We start from the raw sequence: 22576 nt of genomic DNA, 5'->3' as shown, positions 1-22576 counted from the left end.
TTATAGTTGTGTCTTTAATAGCAAACGAGGAATGAAACTTGTTCTAGAATGTAGATGAAGATGGTGGCGAGGAATCTAATGTGAGATAACAAGTTAAGTCCCACATTGGATATTAGACAAAGGAAAGTCTAATATATAAAGAGATATCTAACTCTAATAGTACGAGGCCTTTTGGGATGGAAACCAAAAGTAAATCCATGCGGGCCAGCCTCCTAAGGCCCAAAGTGGACAATATCGTACTAATAAGATAAGATAGAGTTGGACACGGGATTTCGCAATCCCAACAATTGGTATCAGAGCACCAGGTTGACGAAGATCTGCAAGAAGACCAAAATACCCTTCAAGTAAGAATAAGGGAGGTTCAGCAGAAACAGTCAAGATGATCATGGAACCTGTGATGACGATCTCAAAGGACCGAGATGTAGTAGGAGAAACATTCTCAAAGGAAGCCATGCGATTACCGGTACAAGGTGGTGCCAAAGATGATTCGCCGAAGGAAACACTCGAGATGGATGTGATCCTTAGCTTGAGGGGGAGAATGTGAGATAACAAGTTAAGTCCCACATTGGATATTAGACAAAGGAAAGTCTAATATATAAAGAGATATCTAACTCTAATAGTACGAGGCCTTTTGGGATGGAAACCAAAAGTAAATCCATGCGGGCCAGCCTCCTAAGGCCCAAAGTGGACAATATCGTACTAATAAGATAAGATAGAGTTGGACACGGGATTTCGCAATCCCAACATCTAACACATGGAGAGAAATATAAGGCACGTGTGAGACTATGTGTAAGCTTGTGTTTCTATGATGTTGATAGCCATGCATATGAGATTAGTTTTCATTAGTTATGTTTTACGTTTCTGGTTGTAAATTATTGCGAATGCGTGTCAAGGTGAACGTATACGTGTATATGTCTAAGATTGAGATTAAATAGTCTTTGGATTATATTACTCTGTCCTCTTCTGAATTTGTTTTTTTCTGCTTTTAGACTCGTTTTTATGAGCTTTTTAATTCTTCAAGATGCCTATTGGTATACTCCTTTCCTTTGATGTTATTTTTCCCTTTATCTTGCATATGATGCACTCTGTCACTTTGATCTATTGCAATCTATAAACACAAAAAGTACCAATTTTCTGTCTTCAGTGTATTCAATCCAAGGGTTGAGAGATATCACTAGATTAAATCTTTCAATATATAAGAAAAAAAAAATATATATATATATATATATATATATATAACACTTTTGAGAAAATCATCATCTCATTATGACAGTATATATGATAGCTTATTCCGGCCCACCACATTGGGATCTTTTAAAGTACTAATTTTCTGTCTTCAGTGTATTCAATCCATAAGATATGAATATTGTTTTGTAGAAGTTGTACTTTGTATAACTAATGAAAGCCTTTTCCATAAACGTATATATTATTTTTAGAAAAAAAAATATTAGTAGGTATCGAGTTAATTAGAATTATATGAAATCATAAAAATAAAAAAAAAAATTGTTGAGCCACATGAAATCATAAATTTATATAGCATTCCCTCTAGCTTTTTTAGTTGCATGAAGAAGGTTATACAATAATGTAAGTCTTCATGCTGCACTGCTTGGAGCCTAGTGGGCCAGATCTCATCCGGCCATCCATAAGTTAATGGTACAATGGAAATGTGGTGTGACCATAAGAACCGGTAGACCCGGATGGTATCAAGTATTAACACGAACCACATGTACACAGGTTGGATAAACCTTATAGTCATTTTCCCGGCAGGACCTTTAAAGTCTAAAGGTATTCAATCTCTATCATATATTTTACGAATTAAGTAATGTGTATGGAATAGTTGCGCCTGCTAAGAAAAGTGGGTATTGGCCTATAACTATTTTATGGAATAAAGTCATCATCTTTCAAGGCAGAATACGTTTCACTATTTTATAGGTCAGTTCAAGTATAATTTTTTTTCTTTGATAAACCAAAAATAATCATTAAGGTAACGGATATGTTCCTACACCATAAATTCAAAAAAAAAAAAAAAACAGGTCCCTCTAGAATCTTTCATCTCGAATCATGTCTTCTTTGTATCAATCTGCAAATCAGCATCATAACATATAAGACTATGACAATTCTTAGCGACTCAGTTAAATTCAAATCTTAATATAGTGAGTGAATCATGTAAATATTAGGCAAGTAAGTATATACTTACGCATGGAGTTTCTGCAGAGGGAGAGGAGAATAACAAGGACTGCGAATCCAGCAATGACTCCTACGATGATCGCAATTGATTTCCCCACGTGATCTCCGTTCGTTGGATCTCAATTACGAAAGTAAGATTAGTTTAGATAGATATTATAGTATGTGACAAAGTACACATGCTAAAACCATAGTATCAATCTAATTAAGAATTATAATTTCTAAAGTGTGACTTTTCCCACTGTGTGATATCGATCAAGTTTTAAAGAATATATAAAATAAAAGTTGGAAATGGTTACATGGGTGGCTATGCCTATAAAGAAAAGAATAGTATATTGCAAACAACATTCTTTTCTGACCAATCATATTATAATCATGATGCTCGAATTTTCCAACGAATAATTCAAAAGATTAATTTTATTTTATGCAATACTTAGTGGTGTCTTCCAGAATAAAGAAGGATTAAAAAGTATGATTTCTTCAGCTTTCTCGTGTAACCAAGCCACTGCACTCGTGATTTTATCAGTTACGAGCGGCGGAATTTTAAACTAGGTCAAATTCTCACGCGTTTCTATTAAAGATAACTAATGAGCTCAATATATAACGTTTTTAAGTTACGCAACTAATATGTCATAATCCTTACTAATAAAAGGAACCTTTTGAAGCTCCATAGAGCGTCCACATCAGCAAAAAAAACTTCTCTCAAAAGATGACACGTGGCATAAAATATAGTTTTACACTTTAATATTACTAATTTTCGCAAATTATAAATAATATGTAAACATACATCATAAAAAATAGAAAAACTACATTAAACATAAGTAAGATTACCATTTTTCACTTGAAAAAAAGACGGCTTATCTCAATAATGTAACATTACCATTTTATAAAAAAAAAACATTATATATAATTTCGAAAATAATAAATATATGTAAACATACAACATAAAAAATGGAAATACTACATTAAACATATGTAAGATTACCATTTTACATTTTTAATTTAAAAAAAAATAATATGTAAACATACAACATAAAAAATCCTTACTAATAAAAGGAACCTTTTGAAGCTCCATAGAGCGTCCACATCAGCAAAAAAAACTTCTCTCAAAAGATGACACGTGGCATAAAATATAGTTTTACACTTTAATATTACTAATTTTCGCAAATTATAAATAATATGTAAACATACATCATAAAAAATAGAAAAACTACATTAAACATAAGTAAGATTACCATTTTTCACTTGAAAAAAAGACGGCTTATCTCCATAATGTAACATTACCATTTTATAAAAAAAAAAAACATTATATATAATTTCGAAAATAATAAATATATGTAAACATACAACATAAAAAATGGAAATACTACATTAAACATATGTAAGATTACCATTTTACATTTTTAATTTAAAAAATAATAATATGTAAGCATACAACATAAAAAATAGAAAAACTACATTAAACATATGTAAGATTACCATTTTTCACTAAAAAAAGACGGTTTATCTCCATAATGTAAAATTACTATTTTGCAAAAAAAACATTATATATAATTTCGAAAATAATAAATAATATGTAAACATACAACATAAAAAAATGGAAATACTACATTAAACATATGTAAGATTACCATTTTATATTTAAAAATAACAATAATATGTAAACATACAACATAAAAAAATGGAAAAACTACATTAAACATATGTAAGATTTCCATTTTTCACTAAAAAAAAGCGGCTTATCTCCATAATGTAACATTACCATTTTATAAAAAAAGAAAAAAAACATAGAGCGTCCACATCAGCAAAAAAAACTTCTCTCAAAAGATGTTACGTGGCATAAAATATAGTTTTACACTTTAATATTACTAATTTTCGCAAATTATAAATAATATGTAAACATACATCATAAAAAATATAAAAACTACATTAAACATAAGTAAGATTACCATTTTTCACTTGAAAAAAAGACGGCTTATCTCCATAATGTAACATTACCATTTTATTAAAAAAAAAACATTATATATAATTTCGAAAATAATAAATATATGTAAACATACAACATAAAAAATGGAAATACTACATTAAACATATGTAAGATTACCATTTTACATTTTTAATTTAAAAAAAAATAATATGTAAACATACAACATAAAAAATCCTTACTAATAAAAGGAACCTTTTGAAGCTCCATAGAGCGTCCACATCAGCAAAAAAAACTTCTCTCAAAAGATGACACGTGGCATAAAATATAGTTTTACACTTTAATATTACTAATTTTCGCAAATTATAAATAATATGTAAACATACATCATAAAAAATAGAAAAACTACATTAAACATAAGTAAGATTACCATTTTTCACTTGAAAAAAAGACGGCTTATCTCCATAATGTAACATTACCATTTTATAAAAAAAAAAAACATTATATATAATTTCGAAAATAATAAATATATGTAAACATACAACATAAAAAATGGAAATACTACATTAAACATATGTAAGATTACCATTTTACATTTTTAATTTAAAAAATAATAATATGTAAGCATACAACATAAAAAAATAGAAAAACTACATTAAACATATGTAAGATTACCATTTTTCACCAAAAAAAGACGGTTTATCTCCATAATGTAAAATTACTATTTTGCAAAAAAAACATTATATATAATTTCGAAAATAATAAATAATATGTAAACATACAACATAAAAAAAATGGAAATACTACATTAAACATATGTAAGATTACCATTTTATATTTAAAAATAACAATAATATGTAAACATACAACATAAAAAAATGGAAAAACTACATTAAACATATGTAAGATTTCCATTTTTCACTAAAAAAAAACGGCTTATCTCCATAATGTAACAATACCATTTTATAAAAAAAGAAAAAAAACATAAATATAACTATTTGACTATTTGTCCAAATTCTTCTATTAAACATTGCCGTTTTACATTAAAAATGTAAAAATACATTAAGATTTAAACATCTATCTTAAAATATAAAATATAGATATTAACTAAATATAAAGTATAAGAAAGAGAAATACTCAATATATATAAAAATAAATAATAAGTAAATATTATAAATATATAAATGTACGAATTATATATACAATAATAAGTACATGCACAATTTTTTAAAAATGGAAAGAGTACATTAAATATTAAACATCTATTTAAAATGTAAAATATAGATATTAAGTAAATAAAAAGTATAAGAAAAAGAAATACACAACTTAAAAACCCTTACTAATAAAATGGACATTTTGAGGCTCCATAGAGCGTCCACATCAGCAAAAAAAAATTCTCCCAAAAGATGACACGTGACATAAAAATACTAAGAATAACTTTCAAAACAGAGTTAGAGAACAAGTAAAAGGAACCTTTTGAAGCTCCATAGAGCGTCCACATCAGCAAAAAAAACTTCTCTCAAAAGATGACACGTGGCATAAAATATAGTTTTACACTTTAATATTACTAATTTTCGCAAATTATAAATAATATGTAAACATACATCATAAAAAATAGAAAAACTACATTAAACATAAGTAAGATTACCATTTTTCACTTGAAAAAAAGACGGCTTATCTCAATAATGTAACATTACCATTTTATAAAAAAAAAAACATTATATATAATTTCGAAAATAATAAATATATGTAAACATACAACATAAAAAATGGAAATACTACATTAAACATATGTAAGATTACCATTTTACATTTTTAATTTAAAAAAAAATAATATGTAAACATACAACATAAAAAATCCTTACTAATAAAAGGAACCTTTTGAAGCTCCATAGAGCGTCCACATCAGCAAAAAAAACTTCTCTCAAAAGATGACACGTGGCATAAAATATAGTTTTACACTTTAATATTACTAATTTTCGCAAATTATAAATAATATGTAAACATACATCATAAAAAATAGAAAAACTACATTAAACATAAGTAAGATTACCATTTTTCACTTGAAAAAAAGACGGCTTATCTCCATAATGTAACATTACCATTTTATAAAAAAAAAAACATTATATATAATTTCGAAAATAATAAATATATGTAAACATACAACATAAAAAATGGAAATACTACATTAAACATATGTAAGATTACCATTTTACATTTTTAATTTAAAAAATAATAATATGTAAGCATACAACATAAAAAATAGAAAAACTACATTAAACATATGTAAGATTACCATTTTTCACTAAAAAAAGACGGTTTATCTCCATAATGTAAAATTACTATTTTGCAAAAAAAACATTATATATAATTTCGAAAATAATAAATAATATGTAAACATACAACATAAAAAAATGGAAATACTACATTAAACATATGTAAGATTACCATTTTATATTTAAAAATAACAATAATATGTAAACATACAACATAAAAAAATGGAAAAACTACATTAAACATATGTAAGATTTCCATTTTTCACTAAAAAAAAGCGGCTTATCTCCATAATGTAACATTACCATTTTATAAAAAAAGAAAAAAAACATAGAGCGTCCACATCAGCAAAAAAAACTTCTCTCAAAAGATGTTACGTGGCATAAAATATAGTTTTACACTTTAATATTACTAATTTTCGCAAATTATAAATAATATGTAAACATACATCATAAAAAATATAAAAACTACATTAAACATAAGTAAGATTACCATTTTTCACTTGAAAAAAAGACGGCTTATCTCCATAATGTAACATTACCATTTTATTAAAAAAAAAACATTATATATAATTTCGAAAATAATAAATATATGTAAACATACAACATAAAAAATGGAAATACTACATTAAACATATGTAAGATTACCATTTTACATTTTTAATTTAAAAAAAATAATATGTAAACATACAACATAAAAAATCCTTACTAATAAAAGGAACCTTTTGAAGCTCCATAGAGCGTCCACATCAGCAAAAAAAACTTCTCTCAAAAGATGACACGTGGCATAAAATATAGTTTTACACTTTAATATTACTAATTTTCGCAAATTATAAATAATATGTAAACATACATCATAAAAAATAGAAAAACTACATTAAACATAAGTAAGATTACCATTTTTCACTTGAAAAAAAGACGGCTTATCTCCATAATGTAACATTACCATTTTATAAAAAAAAAAAACATTATATATAATTTCGAAAATAATAAATATATGTAAACATACAACATAAAAAATGGAAATACTACATTAAACATATGTAAGATTACCATTTTACATTTTTAATTTAAAAAATAATAATATGTAAGCATACAACATAAAAAAATAGAAAAACTACATTAAACATATGTAAGATTACCATTTTTCACCAAAAAAAGACGGTTTATCTCCATAATGTAAAATTACTATTTTGCAAAAAAAACATTATATATAATTTCGAAAATAATAAATAATATGTAAACATACAACATAAAAAAAATGGAAATACTACATTAAACATATGTAAGATTACCATTTTATATTTAAAAATAACAATAATATGTAAACATACAACATAAAAAAATGGAAAAACTACATTAAACATATGTAAGATTTCCATTTTTCACTAAAAAAAAACGGCTTATCTCCATAATGTAACAATACCATTTTATAAAAAAAGAAAAAAAACATAAATATAACTATTTGACTATTTGTCCAAGTTCTTCTATTAAACATTGCCGTTTTACATTAAAAATGTAAAAATACATTAAGATTTAAACATCTATCTTAAAATATAAAATATAGATATTAACTAAATATAAAGTATAAGAAAGAGAAATACTCAATATATATAAAAATAAATAATAAGTAAATATTATAAATATATAAATGTACGAATTATATATACAATAATAAGTACATGCACAATTTTTTTAAAATGGAAAGAGTACATTAAATATTAAACATCTATTTAAAATGTAAAATATAGATATTAAGTAAATAAAAAGTATAAGAAAAAGAAATACACAACTTAAAAACCCTTACTAATAAAATGGACATTTTGAGGCTCCATAGAGCGTCCACATCAGCAAAAAAAAATTCTCCCAAAAGATGACACGTGACATAAAAATACTAAGAATAACTTTCAAAACAGAGTTAGAGAACAAGTATGCGGTGATGACAATTTGAATAGTAAAATATAAAATATAGACCATTATAGATATTAACTAAATATAATATCTTAAATAACAAATTTTATTAAAAAACGGGTTATCTTCATAATGTAACATTACCATTTTATAAAAAAAAAAAAAAAAACATAAATATAACTATTTGACTATTTGTCAAAGTTCTTCTATTAAACATTGCCGTTTTACATTAAAAATGGGAAAATACGTAAAGATTTAAACATCTATCTTAAAATATAAAATATAGACATTAACTAAATATAAAGTATAAGAAAGAGAAATACTCAATATATAGAAAAATAAAAAATAAGTAAATATTATAAATATATAAATATACAAATTATATATACAATAATAAGTAAATGCACAATTTTTAAAAAATGGAAAGAGTACATTAAATATTAAACATCTATCTTAAAATGTAAAATATAGATATTAAGTAAATAGAAAGTATAAGAAAAGGAAATACACAATTTAAAAAAATGGAAAAAGTACATTAGTATTTAAACATCTATCTTAAAATGTAAGTCAATCTTAAAATATAAAATTATTTGTAAATAGAAAGTATAAGAAATAGAAATACACAATATAAAGAAAAATATATAATATAAGTAAATACCAAATTAAAAAAAAAGGGAAATTACATTAAGATTTAAAAATATATATTAAAATTTAAAATATAGATATTACGTAAATAAAAAGTATAACAAATGGAAATATACAATTTAAAAAAAAGGGAAAACGTACATTAAGATTTAAACATCTATCTTAAAATGTAAAATAGAGATATTAAGTAAATAAAAAGTACAAGAAATGGAAATACATATACAGGAAAATAAATAATAAGTAAATAATATAAATATATAATATATGAATTATATATATAATAATAAGTAAATACACAATTTTTTTAAAAATGGAAAAAGTTCATCAAGCATTAAACATCTATCTTAAAATGTAAAATATATAATATAAGTAAATACACAATTTAAAAAATGGAAAAACTACATTAATATTTAAATATCTATTTTAAAATATAAAATATAGATATTACGTAAATAAAAATATAAGAAATGGAAATAAACATTTTTAAAAATGGAAAAAGTATATTAAGATTTAAGCATCTATATTAAAATGTATTTCTATCTTAAAATGGTAGTAAATTATATAAAAATGGAAATACCACATTAAACAAAAAAAATGTATAGTTTTACATCAAGAAAGTCCCTATAAAACTCATTATTCCATCCACATCAACCTCACACTATTAAGGAAAATTTCAAAGCACTCGAGCAAAAAAATGGTTTCACCATCAACTCTTGCCGTTCCAGAAACCTTTAATGACCTTGAATGAGATTTTTTTATAACAACAAACTTTTTGTTAGGTGGATTCATTGTTGGGAAACCCGCAACTTCCAAAAGCCAAACTTATTCATGGGAATTGAATTGCTTTTCATAGACTCAAAGGTATTCTTACAAATTTAAATTAATCTAATCCATAATTTTATTATTAATATTCATACTAACTCTTTCATGATTAAACCATTTCAGTTAATAACCATTCAAACGTTTATCCCGAAACACTTCCTTCCTCGCCGAATCAGGTATTGGTTCATGTTGGTTTAGTATTGTTTTTGGTTTACTAACCGGTTTAGGATGTTCCTATTGTAAATATAATTTAAGTTGGTTTAGCATATATTATGTTTAAAATAACTTAAATTAAATAATAATAATATTATGCTTAAAATATAATTTTAGAGAGTTTTCAAATATAGTTTACAGAACATTATAGGTGATGAATTTAATTTATTAAATTCGTTTATTACTTAAAACTAAGTTTTTTTAAAAACGTACTGAGTTATAAATATCAATGATGGATTGGTGAGTATAACATGAAGACAAAAATATAAATATCTGATTTTTAAGATAAGAAATTCAGCTTTTATTCAGATACTCAATATATAATATCTTAAATTATTTTTTAAAAACATATACATAATTTTTATATATATATATATTAATCTTCCAAACTTAAACTATTATATTATATATGAATAATGTTTTTAAATAAAAATAATTTCTGATTTAAAAAAAAATAAAAACAACAAATGGTTATTTTCAAATAATGGATATAATTTACATTATACTATCATTTAACAAGTATTAGATACGTTTTGATATATCATTATTTTCTATTTCCAGAAAACAATAAATTGTTAAACATCAATATCATCTAGGTTAAGTATACGAACAACACAAATTCAAACATCACAAAAAATATTTACATAACCATTATAATACAATAATTTAATCAAAAAATACAATTAAAAAATATTAAAAAAATAGTTATATACTTAATATTTGAAAATAAATGATATTTTGCTAAAATTGTACTTACCTGGCCAAGGAGATCGACCATTTTTTTACGGATCGATCGAATGTTGAGCATGTGGTCGATCCGAAAATACTCTGCAGTTTAATAAAATCTCTAAAACATTTATTCCAACACTCAAAAGATAGTTTTGGTAAATATGATAACTAGATAGCCAATAAAATTACAAAAACAATATTTAAATAGTAAAAATATGTTAATTTAACGTGTTAAAATTTAAAAATAAATTTTAATTATGACATGCATTTTAACATTTATATAAATATATATCATAGCCTAAATATAAATAATTTAACAACTTAAATTAGAAAAAAATAAAAATCCCGGGCGTAGCCCGGGTTAATCCCTAGGTGAGGAAGATATTTAAAATAACCATGAAGCAAATATATAAAATATATAAATAACTTCCTTCCTCGCCAAATCAGGTATTGGTTCATGTTGGTTTAGTATTGTTTTTGGTTTATTAACCAGTTTAGGATGGTCCTATTGTAAATATAATTTAAGTTGGTTTAGCATATATTATGCTTAAAATAACTTAAATTAAATAATAGTAATATTATGCTTAAAATATAATTTTAGAGAGTTTTCAAATATAGTTTACAGAACATTATAGGTGATGAATTTAATTTATTAAATTCGTTTATTACTTAAAACTAAGTTTTTTAAAAACATACTGAGTTATAAATATGAGTAAAACATGAAGACAAAAATATAAATATTTGATTTTCAAGATAAGAAATTCAGCTTTTATTCAGTTACTCAATATATAATATCTTAAATTTTTTTTTAAATATACATAATTTATATATGTAAATTAATCTTCCAAACTTAAACTAATATATTATATATGATTAATATGAATAATGTTTTTAAATAAAAATAATTTCTGATTTAAAAAAAAAATAAAAACAACAAATGGTTATTTTCAAATAATGGATGTAATTTATATTATACTATCATTTAACAAGTATTAGATACTTTTTGATATATCATTATTTTCTATTTCCAGAAAACAATAAATTGTTAAACATCAATATCATCTAGGTTAAGTATACGAACAACACAAATTCAAACATCACAAAAAATATTTACATAAACATTATAATACAATAATTTAATCAAAAATACAATTAAAAAAAAACAATATTCAAAAGAAAAGTTATATACTTAATATTTGAAAATCAAAGATATTTTTGCTAAAATTTTACTTACCTGGCCAAGGAGATCGTCCATCTTTTTACGGATCAATAGATTGTTGAGCATGTGGTCGAACCGAAAATACTCTACAGTTTAATTAAATATCTAAAACATTTATTCAAATACTCAACAAATAGTTTTGCTAAATATGATAACTAGATAGCCAACAAAATTACAAAAAATATTTAAACAGTAAAAAATATGTTACTTTAACGTGTTAAAATTCAAAAATAAATTTTAATTATAACATGCATCTTAACATTTATATAAATATATATCATAACCTAAATATAAATAATTTAACAACTTAAATTAGAAAAAAAAAAAATCCCGGGCGTAGCCCGGGTTAATCCCTAGTCTATAATATAATAGGAGAGTTTCTCTCCTCCTGAGCCGACACGTCAGCATTTTGGTGGGTCCCACTTTTAAAAAGTGTGAAAAAATGTCAAGTCTGTGGTTCGAACCCGGATTATTGAGATATAAGCTACAACATTTATACCACTAAACTAAAGGATACTTTGTACATTGATGGCCGAAACTACTATATATTTATGAAGGTCGGAAACCTTTGCTTCTTCGGTTTTCTCTGTGGGTCAGGCCTACAAATGTATTATGAGTTTCATTTTTAAATGAGGTTCATCACGTTATATGAAAAAAAAACAATTATAGTTTTCCATATTATAAACTGTCTTCGTTTAACATGAGTTATGGTTCTTTTCATTATCTATGCGTCAGATTTACGCCTTCAGCAAGTTGTGAGACCCACGTTCAATTTAGTTTGGTGATTTATTTCTCACGTTCAATTTAGTTTGGTGATAACTACAAATTCTGATGCCTGAGAGGGTATTTTTACTTAGAGGAAGCTCAGAAACAAGAGTTTCTGCAGAAGAGTTTGGTTTCTTGAAAGAGACATGTGACAGATACGGTGAACACGGTCCAGTGCTACATTTCAGGTGTATCGATTGTTTCAAAATGTTACCTTTGGCATATGTACTATCAGATAGTGTCTACACAATTCATGGAGGCCTCTTTCAAAGCTCCTCTCGGGTCCATGCAGATAGCACTTTATTGTTGGGTTCATTAGAAGAACTTGACAAGGTTGACATGAGACAAGTTGGTGAGAATGATGATGGGAATATAACTCTTAACCATGTTTTATGGTCGTGTCTGTGGATGGCTGATGGTCTGAGCGAAAGTAATTATAAGGAACTTCTTTAGGGAGCTGATTGCACTGAGAGTTTTCTAAAACAATCGAACTTAAAAGGTAAATGTAAAGCTTCTAATGATGTTTTCATTTGTGATTATATAAACTTTAATGTGTTTATTTTTACCGTCTTTAGATGATTATAAGATCACATGAAGGCCCTGATGCAAGATCAAATCGAGAATACATGGAAAACATGCTATGCGGATACTCAGTAGATTATGGAGTAGAATCTGGAGAGCTTTATACAATCTTCAGTGCTTCACATCTCTCACAAGTCACTTCCCTTAAACAAAGAGAATCCGAATGCAACCTGTTCTACTGCTTTTCTAACTGTCTATATTCACTCCACATCTTCCACATGAATTTTTATTATTACTCTTCTTAACTACTACTAAAGATGAATACTTTCTCAACAGATTCTCTTTTCTATTGTTTCAGTTATCATCGTCTGACTACTATAAATGTGTGGCTTACAACGCCTGCAGCCCTCATAACAATTCCCTAAACAGATCTGTATTCTCATTTGCTCTTCCTCACTGTATTTTTTTTTTTAATTCCTTCCTCATTATTTTCAACTCGAGGTTGAGAACTTCTGTTTCTTGAGATCAAAATCAGCAATGTTCTTATTGGCATGGTTAATACTGGAGTTGTTAGGTGCACTGTCTATGGTAAGATTTATGATTAATTTCTTGCTATATTTTAATATTTGTAAATCATGAAAAGTGACAGTTCAAATATTTTTTTCCTTCTGCTGTTTTATTGGAATCATTATGACAAGCATCATGTGATAATGCAGATGAATCTTACCAAATGGAGAAAATATTAGATTTTTTCGGCAAGAACATGTTTTCGTTGATCCAAAATTGATCGAAAACAATATTGTTTGGATTACTCTAGCACTCTAAAGCTTCCGGTTAGAATTTTTTTGGTCGTAGTTCGTATATATTTCCTGTTTCGATTATATAATTTCTCTGATCATGATGAATGATTAACTTTTTCTCATATAATGATAATAAAGCTACAAGCAATTGTGACTACAACACCATCCTCACTTGCAAGGACCTCAACATCACTTTTGACGATTACTTTGTAGCGAAGGATTTCAATTTCAAGCCTTTGGTTCAGAACCCACCTCAAGCTAAGAAGTACAAAAACTTCATGGAAAATTGCTCGAGGGGAACAACCTTGACTTTCATTACGTAAAGCAACACTTCCATCAACGACCCCGCGCTTGCGCGGGGTATACGCACCTAGTTCAAACATAATAAATTGGTGTGCATGCATGTTTTAATTGTATAGAGTAAAAAACAGTAATGATTCATGTTTAGTATGCATGACTATGTTATGTATGTTAGTTGTAAATGATTAAAAAAGTAATGTAGTTAAAGCAATACTCAATAGAATTTTTTTTTTTTTTTTTTTTTTGAAACACTCAATACTCAATAGATTAAATTTGAATTTATGGACCGACCTGGAGAGAAGTCGTAGTAACCAGAACCCCAATAATGAGCATAGCACTGAGCCAAGTAAACCTCAGCTGCAACAGCCGAGCCACAAAGATTCTTTAACTTCCCAACAGCTTCCGCAAGACAAGCCGTACAGTCACTAGGACTCAAGTCACCAACACACTGAGCATAACCTTCAACTAAACCGGACCGGCTAACTTTGTAACCTAGTTGAGTCGACTCAAGATCCGACAACACATCGTCTCTTCGTTTAAAGAAATCATAATCATTCTCTACCCTCTTGGAACTACACTTCTTGTACCTAAGACTCGTGTCTTGTTTCCCAAGAAAATCATAGGTCTCGTAACGCAAGAAGCAGCCTTGGAGCTGAAGAGAAGCACCGTAAGAGTAGGAACAAAGGAGAGTGATTTGGTCGACGGAGTTTTGGATACATTTTGAGCAGTCAGAGGATGGGAGATCGTCACGGCATTGATAAAGGCCGAAGATGGCTGCGGAGGAAGAGGAAGAAGAGTCGTTACCGACGGCGAAGCTATTGAAGGAGGCTTCGGAGGATGAAGTAACGACGGAGGAGAGGAAAGTGTCGCGGTTTGATTCAAAAGGAGTGTTTGGTGTGTATTTTTCCGGTGAACATCCACCGTAGATGAAGATGCGAGATTCTGATGAAGTTCTTGAGGAGGATGATGAGTGGAAGAAGAAGAAGAAGTAGAAGAGAAAGAGTATTCTCATACTTTTATTTTACTTGGTGTTTTGTGTATGTTTTCAAATGGTTTTGGTTTTTGATATTAACGTATATTCATAGTGTTATATTTTTATTTATTTATTTTTAGAGTGAGTTGGTTCATTAATATGGGTCGGTCCAAGAGATATGTGGATGTGTCTAGAACGAATAGTGCAAACCAAGATAAACGTAACGAATCAATACCAAAAAAATTCGACAAATTGGATGATAGAGTTGGTTTATTAATTCTTTTTTTCTTCTTCAAAGTTGATTTAAAAGACAATATAGTATTTGCGTAAATGATTTAGACACAATTAAAGAAGATTTCGGTTTTGGGAGCGATTTTCTTAAGAAAGGACCTTTAAGAAATCATGACCACGACGAAATGAATTCTAAAACGAATAGTAGGTGATGCGAAGTCTTTTTTAAGTCGGCACTTGATCCATCTTCACCTGTACAAAACTGCGATTTGTAATGTGAGAATTCGCGGAAGAACACATCAAGCAGCTAAACTAAAACCTTTTTTTTTTTTTAAATTAACGACCCGAAAACGGGAATAATAGTTTTGATTACAAGACCGGCTCGAACAAAATTACCCAAACCCGAAATTTCCTATCTAGTTTCGCTCAACCCGTGTCCCCGGCGCGTTCCACTAAATAGAATCCTACATCGCTGAGCAACGATCACTGTTCTCAACCTTCAACGAGGACCGCGAGGAGGAGAGATTCGCCTCGTTTCCTCGGTTGCCGGGGTCAAAAGGAAACCAAAGAGAAGAAATATCATTAAGTCAAGAGATTTTAGGTTGGGGCAACTCGAGAGATATATAGGCAACGTCTCTGTCAAGCAGATACAGATACAAGCGTGTTCATACATGAGTCACAATCCGGAATTTAATCAGTTGATGCAGTTATGGATACATTTCGCATTTTCAAAAGTTCCACTATAGTATCATGAAAGCTCTCAAGACTCGGAGAAGTTGGGAGCCGAGATAAGCATCTATAGAACCACGTCATTTGAGATTAAAACAGACTTTAGATGCTAGTCTCAAGCCAGGTAGATCGTAGATAGTAAGTTTGACAAAATCAAAACCACCTAGGTTCACAAATTCCAACCACAAGTGTACTGTGTACCAATGTCTCATACTTGTAAAAGCTCGCGGGCCACATGTTCATAACGAGACCCAAACGCAATCACGATTATATATAGAGCCGCCAATTGCAAGAATCAGCATACAAATATGTTGAAAGGACTCATGTGAATGAGTCAAAGCCAAAGCCCATAAAATCCTGATTTGACTGAAATCAAATCTAAACGTGATATTGTATGTTTAACAACCATAATTAACTGGCAAAGTTGTTAATTCAATCTATAAACTAGAGAAGTACGAATTTCCATACATACATCACGTGATTATCATCGTTTTGTTCCAAGCTAAAGAGTTAAATAGTATTAAACTTATAAATCTTAAGGATTAAAACGATAAATAAAAAAAAATCTTAAATGTGATGTTTAATTAATTATAAGGACCAAAATACAATTAATAGAAAAAAAACTTCAAATTTAGAATTTTAAAAGTAAAATTTTCAGATTTGTCTTTACTAATTCAGATTTTACACATAAAATTTAAAAAAAAATTTAGAATAATATTTTTAATATTTTTAAACTAAAATTAGAGAACAAGAATATCACAAAAAAAAACTTAATAAAAATGTTTTTTAAAAAATACATAAAGATATAACTATTACAAAAATTATAATATTACAAACACTAATAATCTAGTAAATTTGCTCTAAAATCTCTAAAATATTGTCCAAACAAATTTTGTGTAACCGAAAATATTTGTGATATATTTAACACTGGTAAAATATATTAATATTTTGACATATTTTCTTATTAATATAAAATTTTCAAGGGTCCGATCTAGCCCAAAGGAAATACTCCCGATCCGTTTCAATTTTAGTTATCGTTGTATAATAAAAATTTTGTTTCAAAATAAGTATCGTTTTATAGTTTCAATGCGAAATTTATTGAGTTTATATTTTAATCTATTTACTATTAGTTAGAATGTGGTTAAGTATCATGGTAATGATGTTTTTATTTAGTAAATATATAAAATTAAATATATTTTTAATACGTGTGTCCAAACCTAAAATGATAACTAAAGTACGGAATATCTCTCACACTAATATGAATACTTATAGATTGTTAGTTGCTTTATATTATAAAAACACGTACTGAACAACATATTTTAATGTATCTAATATTTTTGTAAAGAGTTCGTAAAAGTTCTGGATGTTGGAAATCAAAATGTATTAATATTTTTTGTTCAACAAGCATACTTAATTGGTCAGTTTGTTGATCCAATCTACAAACCGGAGAAATGCGAACTTCTATACAAAGTACACGTGATGATCCTCGTTCGTTCCAAGCTAAAGAGTAATACTAATACTAAGAGTGTGATTAGATGGTTGGTATTTATACAGTAAACTTTTATTCTGAACTTTAATTTATTCCATGTTCAGCTAAAAATTTAGTAATCAAGTAAATCATTGTAGATAAACTGGAAACCCTAAGCGTGACACTGTTCGGCTTGTGCCAACTCAATTGCATAGCTTGTTGTTCGCTAAATAAACGTGATTTTTTCAAGTATTTATCTACAAAGTCCTTGATTCTTGGTGGATTCTCCACTAAAAAATCAACGCTAATTATAGAGATATCGAAAGGGACTAATGGGGACGAATACGATCACTTCGATGCCAAAATGCCCTTTTGGCAGTATTTTGTTTTCCCACAAATTTTCCAATATACGTGGTATATTTTTGGTTCAGTTCAACTACGTGTATAAAGAATTAGTGGTATTTGAACATCTTAAAGTATATTTTTGGTTCAGTTCAACTACGTGTATAAAGAATTAGTGGTATTTGAACATCTTAAAAAAGATACTTTATAATTTCAATTATGAAGATTTTTGTTTTCTAAAAAAAATTCAAAATTTCAAATTTGAAGTTTTGAGAAGTAAAACTCTATATTTGAAATTTTATTATTCAAAACTTCAAATTTGAAGTTTCATATTTTTGTTTGTATTTTGGTCTCTATAATTACATATCACATTTATGATTCTTAAATATATTTTCCTTTATCATTTTTATCCTTAAAATTTTTATATTTCATAAATATTTCAATTTCTTTATAAATTTAAATCTTACAACAACAATATACAAACACTTTAAAAAATTACATGAAGGAATACCTATTACACAAATTTAAATATTATAACAACACTAATAGCCAAATAAATTTGATCTGAAACCTCCAAAACTCCAAAAATGTTGTCCAAACAAAATTTGTGTAACTGAATATTGATGTTATTCTTTTTTATGTCTTTTTCGTAAGATTCTTTCTTGTTCATATTGAATGTGTTCACGAAGATTAATATCATACTTAAGTCTTTTAATATTTTATTTTTCAGATCTAATGTATTTACAAATATTAATATCACTCGATTTCAACAATTTTTAACTCGTAACTACCAAAAATGACTTTAGAATACATTCGATGATATATATGCATTACAAAAATAATTTTATGGAATACCATGGTTTTTCACTTATATTTTAATGTTAATTATGTTATTTCTATTTAAAATTTTATATTTTAGTATAACATTTTACTAATTAATATTGTTGTAGTATTTTTATATATGTGCTAGTAAAAGTTTTATAAATTTAAATTAATTATAACAAATATAGAATTATAGTATAAAATATTAATAATTTTGAAGTTAAGTTTGAAGTTTTGTTTATAAAGGATAAGTTTTTTAAATTTTAAATATAGAGTCTTAGAAACTTTTGCATTTCACTGGAGATATTCAACAGAATAATTGTGACTGATATCAAAATCATGCGTAGGTCCCAAAGAAGAATAGAATCGTGTTAAACTTTTCCTTTGATATTATCATTTTTATAATTCACCCTTTAAAATCACTATCGTAATCATAATTTCATAATCATGTATAGTCCTTGGCAAAAGCACTCATGCAATTACGGAAAAGGAAAAATCTCTGAATTATTTACAGTATCGTCTTAGTTTATAAACTAAGAAAAATCTCACTTCCACATGATCACATATACACATATCTAACAAAAAGGATAAAAAAAACTAAAAGCAGTGAAAAAGGTGAAAAGGTCACAAAAGAAAGTAAATAGTAAAAAAGAGTTTAAAACTTTCTTCATCATTATCTTTAGTCAACAGTCTTCTCCCGTCGTTGTTATTGCCGGCGCCGGCACCAGAACAGTTTACCAAAACCCGACCCGGATTCAATACGGGTCTGAACCCGTTTAAAATCCGAATAAGGACAAGGGATAGTGATCCCACCTTCTTGACAAAACCCAAACTCTTCCTCTGCCTCTCTCAGAAGCTCACCGAACAGAGGATGGTTAAAGTACACAATAGGCACCAAAACTCTATGAAAGTCGCCGTCTTTCTTACCGACGTAAACCGCCGAGTGACCTTTCGGAACCGGGTCGGGTTTACTTTGAATCGGGTCATTACCGATCGGTGCGTATCCGGAGTTTGATATCTTAGACCCGAGAAACCTGGCGCTGTGTGATGTGAGGCTGCGTCCCCAGCTTATGAGCTTTGTGATGGCTTTTGGTTTGCAAACCGGTTGAGTCGGGCCTAACCGGATGTATCTGGATCGTCGGAGTCGGATTCTCCGAAGAATCCATCTTGAGATTCGTTGAATCGGTCTTCTAATCTTGATCCCTCTTAACTTTCTCATCGTTGAAAAAAAAAGACAGAACAAGGAACAGAACCTCTGTTTCGGAGCAAAGAAACAAACTTGATTGATCGGTTTAGATGATCAACGGTGGAGATTTGAGAATGGGAAGAAGAAGATGTGCTTTGAGGATTATGTGGCTGTCTAAACGCTACAGGGGAAGAGCAGAGTGAGAGGCAAGGAAGTTTAAATAGAGAAGAAGCCAATAAAAAAAGATTGAAAAGGTGATGATGAGAGAAGAAGACTGAGTCATGTCTGTGGACCGTTGATTGAAGAGAAAGGTTACTCAACCGTTGGATTAGATTTTGCGGGAAAACGTCTCTCTTTTGCTTTTCTCACCTAAAAGAATTCCCCATTAACTGCATAGTTTTAATTAAACACTGTTTATTAAACATTCACCTTTAGCTTAATTTCTTTTCGTAATGTATAACTTGCTAGTTATAACTGATTTTGGTGTAAATACAGAGAAGATGAGTCACAAGAGGTTCAACTGGTGGAGTTTATGTATTTTGTTTGATGACAGTTATGATGCCAACGCATTATTAGTATGTTAGCTTGATGACAATTATGATGCCAACACACGTGTGATATCCACGTGGCGAACATTTTTTCTTGTATCGATTAGGTAATAACACTTCACAAGAGATCAAATCGCTCTTCTAAATATTTTTGTATTTGATTTTTGTCATTGATCAATTTAGCTGCACATTATGTCGCCAACAAGGTTAATTAAAATAGCTTGTGTAAGCCTGTACGGGTGTGTCCTGTAGATGCCTCCTTATAGATATTTATTCATATGCAAACAAGAAACACACAAACGAAAAACAAACTGAAGACAGATCTGAGCTAATTTAGGACGTTAATTAAACCAAGTTGTGCTAATCTAATAAGACAAAAGTTATTGGAGTATTCATTTATATACTTAGTGCAAATCTGAGTTTTTGATCAAAAAAAAAAAAAAAAAAAAAAACTTAGTGCAAATCTGAGTATTCATCTACTTGTGTACATATAATATATGTGAGCCTGTGACCCTTTGCCAAAAATTAATATTGCTGCTTAGTTTCGGAATCTTTAGGAGAAATAATTGGCAGATTAATATTCATACATGGACTTGAAGCAATACATATATATATATATATAGTGTTGTTTTTCTCAAGTTTAATTTTATGTATATGTAATATGTGTTTTTTTATTCAGCGAAATTAGAAACTGATGTGTTGTTGTTAGTTTGTTACCAGTTACACCATAGAATAGGGGCGTATTACGTGTGAGAATAATGTTTTATTTTTTCATATTGAAAATGATTATTTTCTGTTTAACGAAAGCGATACTTTATAATAGTTGATAGTTAATACTTAATACTAGTATTTTTAACAATTCATCGGTCCATGGCCGTACAAGTTGATTAATAAGTACACGAACATGAACGTGTCACTTGCAGCTTCGAATGTATAGGGCCCATTTGCCTCACATATGTCTTTTTTTTTCTGATCGAAAGCCTCGCATTCAAACTCCAACGAAACCATTATATTGTTTCTCACGGAAATATTAAACTGAATAAAATTGTTTTTTACACTAAAATGGGTTTGAAGAGTCCGTCCGAACGTTCTCTGCAGTTGCGCCTTCCTAATCGAGACCAAATCTCTGCAAACAGCCTTGATTTTAAGTGGTTACTCTTTTTCTTTATTATAGAGGAGTGTGACATGCCACTAACCCAAAGTCATTACAACTACAAAAGAAAAATAATAATTATATCGTTAAATTGAACTAATAATAGATCAACAAAGAAAAATCTTCCATTATTGTATTAATGTACTTATCTCGCATAGTTTATACGAGACCCAGTATTTGACAACTGTGAGCTTCCTCGAAGTACCCAACAACACAATGCGATGATTTTCAAACAAGGCTTTAAGTTTCAACCTTTCAAGGTAAGAACAAAACATTCTCTTATATTTTTCCTGATAAGGAAAATTCAAATCGAAACTCTTAACGAAATAAAGACAGACAGAGACATCCATAGAAAGTCACATAACGTTTTATAACCTTTTTCTTTTGACTAAACCAACAAAGCTTTAACCACTGGGCCAATGAGAAATGTTTAACGTTTTATAATCTTACGAAAACATATAAGTTATAACTGATGTCAAAATAGATCGATTATTCAGTTTGTTGACAACAATATATATATATATAGAGTTTAATTTCGCGTTTCCTCCGACTGAGAATGCTATGATATACCAATTTGAACTTTGAAATGGATAAAGAAAACACCAAAGGAGTTCTTTTTTTTTTGCTAAAAACACCAATATACCAATAGGAGTTGACAAAAAAAAGAAGTCAGCTCAAAACACACATATATCGTGATTTTAATATTTAAACGCTCATCACATAATTAGGTTACGTTTGAGTTAGTTCATAAAATTTTCATAGATAATCAATACTGATTTATCTGTGAGGTTCAGTTCATTACCTACTTTAGGTATAC

At 28.0% G+C, this 22576-nt stretch overlaps 2 protein-coding genes and 1 long non-coding RNA gene across 4 annotated transcripts; 1 reads left to right on the top strand and 2 right to left on the bottom strand.

Annotated features, from left to right (window-relative positions):
• Positions 1 to 1162: 1162 nt before the first annotated feature.
• LOC106414289 (plasmodesmata-located protein 8-like) lies at positions 1163 to 16481 on the bottom strand. 2 transcript variants are annotated; one of them, XM_013854969.3, is made up of 3 exons: positions 14599 to 16480; positions 2198 to 2305; positions 1163 to 2080 (listed from the first exon to the last, which is right to left on the bottom strand). In XM_013854969.3, the coding sequence occupies exons 1-3, from the start codon at positions 15317 to 15319 to the stop codon at positions 2076 to 2078; spliced, it is 834 nt and encodes a 277-aa protein (XP_013710423.1). In that variant the 5' UTR covers positions 15320 to 16480; the 3' UTR covers positions 1163 to 2075. The 2 variants fall into 2 exon arrangements, with proteins under 2 accessions (XP_013710423.1, XP_022546980.1); XM_022691259.2 differs by having other exon boundaries at positions 1163 to 2305; positions 14599 to 16481.
• Positions 12284 to 14592, top strand: LOC111200364. The gene is made up of 4 exons (XR_002654019.2): positions 12284 to 13184; positions 13261 to 13795; positions 13924 to 14040; positions 14146 to 14592. It is a non-coding gene; the product is annotated as an uncharacterized LOC111200364 (long non-coding RNA).
• A 2870-nt stretch (positions 16482 to 19351) lies between the features above and the next one.
• Positions 19352 to 20275, bottom strand: LOC106412088 (auxin-responsive protein SAUR36-like). Its single transcript, XM_013852978.3, has one exon. It carries the CDS (start codon positions 20089 to 20091, stop codon positions 19579 to 19581), a length of 513 nt encoding a protein of 170 aa, XP_013708432.1. The 5' UTR covers positions 20092 to 20275; the 3' UTR covers positions 19352 to 19578.
• Between the last annotated feature and the right edge of the window lie 2301 nt (positions 20276 to 22576).

The sequence above is a fragment of the Brassica napus genome, chromosome A9 (genome assembly GCF_020379485.1).
Source record: "Brassica napus cultivar Da-Ae chromosome A9, Da-Ae, whole genome shotgun sequence".
NCBI classification, from domain to species: domain Eukaryota; kingdom Viridiplantae; phylum Streptophyta; class Magnoliopsida; order Brassicales; family Brassicaceae; genus Brassica; species Brassica napus.
Note: the sequence above shows the minus strand (reverse complement) of the source record. Positions and strands in the feature narration are given on the sequence as shown.